Below are 6,979 nucleotides of genomic sequence, written 5' to 3'. Positions count from 1 at the left end.
GAGGGTTAGGGAGGAAAGATGTAAAGGATGACTGAAGAGGAGAGAAGTGGATGAAGCGTTCCAGAGACTCAACAGGCTCTAGGACCATGGGGAAAGAGCCTGAGCTGCTGTCACTCTCCCTATTTCTCTGCAGATGTATGAGTACAGGGCTAAATCACACACAGGTGGCATAAACACACACCAACACACACACACACGCATGCACACACACACCCCAACCCCCTCTCTATGGTGCCATAATGTGTGGTAATGGAGGTGTGTCAGAGAGTGGTTAAATGATAATTTATATTCATTAAGGTTGAATGACAATGATTACTTTGTCAGGAGGGAGATGGAAAGGGAATGATGAGAGTGGGGAAAGCAGAAGGGAGAAAAAGGACTGAAATGAAGAGCAAGAGATGAGAGGGAAAAATAGAAAGATGGAGCATTTCATTTTCAAAAATGGGTGAATAATCTGGAAGCAGTGGAAAAGGAAGACAAAGAGCGAGAGAAAGGCAGAGAGGAGATGAAGGGGTAGTCATTTGGTGTGCTTGTCTTGGTGGCATTCCTTCCTCCATACGGTCGACGTGGGTGAGAGAGTGAAATGGAGAGAGAGGGAGAGAGCAGAAAGATGGAGAGAGAGCAAGATGGAGAGAGCAGAAAGATGAAGAGAGAGCAAGATGGAGAGAGCAGAAAGATGAAGAGAAGGAGCAGCAGGGAGCAGAGAGATGGAGAAAGAGAGATATGAAAAGAGTAGGGAGGCAGAGAGAGAAATAAAAATTAAGAGAGAGGAAAACGCAGTAAGCAGTGACGAAGAGAGGGAAAGAGGTGAGAGAGAGAGATAAAGATGATGTGAGAGGGAGAGAGTGCAGAGAAGGGCAGGGGGAGAAAGATGGAGTCTGTGAAAAACGACTTGGCAATAAATCTGTTTCTGATTCTTTCTTCTGACACAGAGAGAGAGAGAGAGAGAGAGAGAGAGAGAGAGAGAGAGAGAGAGAGAGAGAGAGAGAGAGACAGAGAGAGACAGAGAGAGGGGGGGAGAGAGAAACATTGAGAAAGTGAGTAGAGAGATGTACGTAGAGTGAAGGGGAGAGCAGAGGGATGAGAGACAAAGATGATGAGGACAGCAGAAAGTCCAGAGATGACAGATGGGGAACAAACAGTTGGAGAGGGACTGGAGGTGTTTGGAAGCAGAAAGAAATGAAGAGTGAGAAAATAATAAAGAGAGAAATGGATGCTGACAATTTTGATATCACACTCAAACTGTTCTTCTAAATTCTTAAATACTATGACTGGCCCTCCAAACTGGGTAATGGTGCCCTTCAGACTGGGTTATGGAGCCCTCCAGACTGGGTTATGGAGCCCTCCATACTGGGTTATGGGGCCCTTCAGACTGGGTTATGGGGACCTCCAGACTGGGTTATGGGGCCCTCCATACTGGGTTATGGAGCCCTCCATACTGGGTTATGGGGCCCTCCAGACTGGGTTATGGGGACCTCCAGACTGGGTTATGGGGCCCTCCAGACTGGGTTATGGGGCCCTTCAGACTGGGTTATGGAGCCCTCCAGACTGGGTTATGGGGCCCTCCAGACTGGGTTATGGGGCCCTTCAGACTGGGTTATGGAGCCCTCCATACTGGGTTATGGGGCCCTTCAGACTGGGTTATGGGGCCCTCCATACTGGGTTATGGAGCCCTCCATACTGGGTTATGGGGCCCTCCAGACTGGGTTATGGGGCCCTTCAGACTGGGTTATGGAGCCCTCCAGACTGGGTTATGGGGCCCTCCAGACTGGGTTATGGGGCCCTTCAGACTGGGTTATGGAGCCCTCCAGACTGGGTTATGGGGCCCTCCAGACTGGGTTATGGGGCCCTCCAGACTGGGTTATGGAGCCCTCCAGACTGGGTTATGGGGCCCTCCATACTGGGTTATGGGGCCCTCCAGACTGGGTTATGGGGCCCTCCAGACTGGGTTATGGAGCCCTCCAGACTGGGTTATGGGCCTGTCCATGCTCAGCTATGGCGTCTCCAGGCGGTACTGTAGGCTGGGTGGGACTAAACACTCAGCGGGCTGGGCTGCTGCCTTGCAGATAGCAGCTGGAGTGATCCTGGCACCAGAGGAATTCTTAAGCCGATGAGCCTGGCACAGAGGAGATGAGACCGCTGGCTGGAAATGTAGAGTGTGTGCATGAGTGTGTGTGTTTATGTGTGTGGGTGTGTGGGTGTGTGTGTGTCTTTATACATATGTGTGTGTGTGTATTCGTGTGTGTGGGCGTGTGTAGAAACGGTAAGACAGCAAGTGGCAGGCAGGGTTAGAGAAAGATTGAGGACAGGAGAGAGAGAGAGAGAGAGAGAGAGAGAGACAGAGAGAGAGAGAGAGACAGACAGAGAGAAAGAGAGAGAGAGAGAGAGAGGTGGTGGTGGTGGTGGAGGCTGGTAAGAGAAGAAGAACGTCAGTGCAAGCCAAGCACATTATTTGCAGAGGTGGGGATTTTGCGTCTGACTAAAAGAATCCTCTCTTTGAGATCTGATGCTTGGCTGAGGTTTGTGTGTGTGTGTGGGGGGGTCTGTGTATGCATGCTGGGATGGCTCTGCTGTTGGTGATAGTGCTTGCCAACCAAATACGTTTGTAGAAGTTTGTAAGCGCCCCACCCACCCACCCCCCTCTTCTTCTTCTTCTTCTACTCAGGTATGTCCATGCCCTCTACCTGGGCGCCCAGAGCCGTTGGCATGGCGATGGGCAGAGACGTCACTTCCACTGGCGCCTGATGTTTGAGTGTGCTGACATCAACATGCTCCGCCTCCTCGAGGCCTTCCTGAAGAGCGCTCCTCAGCTGGTGCTGCAACTCAGCATCATGATTCACGGCAACAAGGTCCTCCCGCTCCAGGGTATGTAGGTCTGTGTGTGTGTGTGAGTGTGCGCGCGTGTGTGTGTTAGCTCCTTACGTCCCTGCTGGTGATTCACTGCCCCAGTCTGTTAGCCAAGGGTGGGGAGATCGTCACTGTGGGACAAGACACATTGCTCCTCTTCATTCTAAGGTCATCATTCTGAGACGAGCCATTGTGCTTGTTAAGGGCTAATTATTTGCCATGGGAACTACTTCACTTATAATACAGCATGATGTCATCTACTGTAGGTTCCAAAGGATCTGTACATTCCCCAAGAGAAGAGAGAACATGCAAAGAAAATAATATAGACAGAGTGAACCAGAGAGAGCATGAGAGAGAGTCTGGGAGAGAGACAGAGAGAGACAGAGAGAGAGAGAGAAGGTCGATCTGTGGGGAGCTATCAGCATTCTCCTGGGCCGTTTTACCCTCTCTACCTTATTCATGCCTGAGACACAGAGAGCATGTTTGCTTGTGATGAATAAAACAAAACGTTTTCAGCTCACAGTTCTGTTTTCTGTCGAGCAACGCTGTCATGTTACCGCTGAAGAGGGTCGGAGGTGGAGGGAGGCAGGGAAGGAGGGAGGGAAGGAGGGGGAGGAAGACAAGAGTGAGCATGTTAAGGAGGAGAATAGTAGGAGAAAGTGAACGGGGCAGGGAGGAGGGAAAGAGAAGATGGTAGGAGTCACAATCTGTTATTACCATGAAGGAGGTCCCACAGTGCAGACAGACCAGTTGTAAATACCACCACAGTAGCTAATATATTATTTTGATTTGATGTTTTTTCTATCTAAATCTAAATAGCAAAGCCAGATGAACTTGCATACAAACACCCCCACCCTGGGGAGGTGTTATTTAGATCCAGAGTGTCCGGAAGGTTCAGTGGGATGATTGATGAACCAGTGGCCGCAAACAGGAGCCAGCAGGGGGTGTTACTGTAGAAACAGCTCCTCTACAGAGTCCTGGCCAACACTTTACATTCAAGTTACATTAAATACAGCAGCATGTAAATGCACACAAATATGGTAAAAATATATCGTAGGTACATGGGAATTGCTATGCAACTAAATGTAATGAAACGTCAGTTTCCTATGTAACTGTAATGTTGTTACTATAATAAAGGTATTGTGTAGTTATTTGTCAATTGATGTAGCCACCCTGTGTTGGAGTTTTATTGTTGTTCCACACCAGGCAGGATAACTGATGCAGTTCAAGAAGAGGAAAGTGGGTCTTGTAGAAGCATTTTATGATCCATCCGTTGGGCCAACAGGATGTTCAGCAACTCTGTAAATCATGACTTCTCTCCTCGCTAGGTTTTCGCCCTTCTTACTTGACTCTCTTGCTCTCCCCTCTCTCCCTGTCTCCCTCTCTCCTTCTCTCCCTCTCTCCTTCTCTCCTTCTCTCCTTCTCTCCTTCGGAAAGATCTCTCTAATCTCTGACTGGTTGTGCCGCTCCTTCTCTGACTCTGATGTTTGATTCAATTACAGATTGGCTGGGCTCTGCCTTCTGCCCGCATCTGGCGAGGGAGGGATGGAAGGGGTAGGGGAGGGAAGGAAAGGGAGGGAGGGAGGAGTGGTAGAGAGGAGGATGGAGGAAGGGAAAGTGTTGACTAATGCTTTTAGTCTGGCCCTCTAATTAACACGTCTTTTCATCTGGGTGTCCTCCAAATAAGGCGGGAGATGGAGAGAGAGGGAGGGAGGGGGAGGAAGAGAAAGAGAGAGAGAGAGAGAGAGAGAGAGAGAGAGTGGGAGAGAGAGAGAGAGAGAGAGAGAGGGGGGGGAGAGAGAGAGAGAGAGAGAGAGAGGGGGGGGGGAGAGAGAGAGAGAGAGAGAGAGAGAGAGAGAGAAGACACAGTCCTCCAGAAACAGAGATGGAATCTCTTATTCATGAGGGTAGTAGGAGTGCTATGGAACAAACACACTAGCTGACTGTCAGCACTCTGACCAAAATGAGTCATTTTCTGGGTTAAAAATAACACCCCAGAGAGAGAAAGGGACAGAAAGTTGAGTTAGTCAGTTAACTTCAAAGAAGGACATGGTTGATAATCTGCTTGGATCAGTTTCTATATCCAGTCTGGAAACAGAAGGTCCTTCTTCATGTCATGGGTTATTTCACACAGAAATATTACAATGATCAACTTGCAGCTTTATGACCAAAAGCATCCAGAAAAAATCTTTTAGCACATTAAATATTCATTTTAGAAATGTTTAATTATTCAGTCACATATCCAATTGGTAATTAATCATTCTGAAACTAATGAAAGATTGAATAGCAGAGATCTAAAATTATAACAGTGGTTTTAATGTCTTTTTGATCATTAAAGATTACTGTGCACATAATCTACCATTTTAGAGACCAAGCTTCAGATCACTTCAAATGAGTGTTGTGTGTGTGTGTGTGTGTGTGTGTGTGTGTGCGTGTGTGTGTGTGTGTGTGTGTGGGTGTGTGTGTGTGTTTGTGTGGTATTGTCCTGATATTGCAGTATAGCTTTAATTAAATGGAGGACTCTATTTAGGCTGATGAAGCTAATACTCTCTGATGAGATTATGTAATTTGTGTATGTGTGTGTGTATGGTGTGTGTGTATGGTGTGTGTGTGTGTTTAAGTTGGAGATCAAGAGCGATACTTAAAGACTGGCACAGATACACACACAGTCTATCAGGTCTGTTTGTCTTGGCCTCTAAAGATCTAGCCTAGATCCTTACCTGCTACAGAAAACTCTCTCTCCCTGACTCCCATGGCTCTCTCTCCCTGAATCTCATCCCTCTTGCTCCCTGACATTTATCCCTGTCTCCCTCACTTTCATTCCCCTTGCCCTCTAATTTTTATGCCCCTTACTACTTCACTCTGATCCCTCTCTCTTCCTCACTCATCCCTCGCTCTCCAACTCTCATCCCCTCCCTCATCCCTCTCTCTTTCTAACGATTCTTCCCCTCTCCCCCACCCTCCCTAGGTCTGTTATCTCGAGTCTTGATCCTTGGGGTTTCAAGCGTAGTTGAAAACACACAATCTTCTCTCGTTCTGTCTCTTCCATGCTCTCTCTCCTCATTTATCATTTGTCTCCCTCCCTCTCCAGGTCTGTCCGCATCAGCCTCTCTGGTTTCCCTAGCCTGGATGATTGCCTCCTACCAGAAAGTCCTGAGGGACTCGCGGGACGACAAGCTGCCCATGTCCTACAAGGCGGTCATTGTCCAGATGCTGTGGCACCTCTTCACCATCGGCGCGCGCACCATCGCCTTCGCCCTGTTTGCCTCTGTCTTCCAGCTCTACTTCGGCATCTTCATTGTGTCCCACTGGTTCCTGATGACCTTCTGGATCATCCAGGGGGAAACGGACTTCTGCATGTCCAAGTGGGAGGAGATCATCTACAACATGGTGGTGGGCATCATCTACATCTTCTGCTGGTTCAACGTGAAGGAGGGCCAGGCTAGGGTGAGGATGACGGTGTACTACTCCATCACGCTGGTGGAGAACGCCGCTCTGACCTCGGCCTGGTACCTCTACCGAGGGCCTCACACCTCCGACTTCTACGCCCTGCTGCTGGTGTGCGTGGTGGTGAGCAGCTTCGCCCTGGGGACTTTCTTCATGCTGGTGTACTACTGCCTGCTCCACCCTGACGGGCCCGTGCTGGGCGCCCAGTGGAGGTGTGTGGAGGAGGGGGTGGAGTCCTGCATCACCCCCACCCCCACCTCCACCCAGGCCCCTCCCCCCGACGTCATCACCAGCCCCCCCAGGACCCTTAGCAGGACTGCGGGAGGGGGGGCCGGGGCCAGTGCGGGGGCAGATGTGGTGCCAGGGGACAGGGAAAGCTGTCTGCCTGTGTTCCAGGTGAGGCCAAGTGCCCCCCCTATTCCAGCACCTCGGATATCCAGGACTGAGGGGCCGGTGATCCGCATCGACCTGCCCAGGAAGAGGTACCCTGCCTGGGATGCTCACTTCATTGACAGACGTCTGAGGAAGACCATCCTGGTGCTGGAGACCACCTCGCCTGTCTCCCCCAGGATCGTCTACCGCAGCAGCCTGGCAGGCAGTAAGGAGGTTATGGAGTATGAGACCACCGTGTAGTACTGCCCCCCAACCCCCAGGGGGCTTCACTGTCCCTCACAGCCACAGAGAA

The 6,979-nt window shown here is 50.0% G+C and overlaps 1 protein-coding gene across 1 annotated transcript in view; it reads left to right on the top strand.

Moving 5' to 3' along the window:
• xkr7b (XK, Kell blood group complex subunit-related family, member 7b) overlaps positions 1–6,979 on the top strand; it is a 16,884-nt gene extending 9,905 nt beyond the window's left edge. Inside the window, exons 2-3 of the mRNA XM_084680464.1 lie at positions 2,666–2,865; positions 5,939–6,979. Coding sequence (XP_084536590.1) covers positions 2,666–2,865; positions 5,939–6,927 — 1,189 coding nt within the window. The 3' untranslated portion in view covers positions 6,928–6,979. The remainder of the gene's footprint in view (positions 1–2,665; positions 2,866–5,938) is intronic.

The sequence above is a fragment of the Hypomesus nipponensis genome, chromosome 18 (assembly GCF_054491055.1).
Source record: "Hypomesus nipponensis isolate SF chromosome 18, ASM5449105v1, whole genome shotgun sequence".
In the NCBI taxonomy this organism is placed as follows: domain Eukaryota; kingdom Metazoa; phylum Chordata; class Actinopteri; order Osmeriformes; family Osmeridae; genus Hypomesus; species Hypomesus nipponensis.
This window is presented reverse-complemented; position numbering and strand designations above follow the sequence as displayed.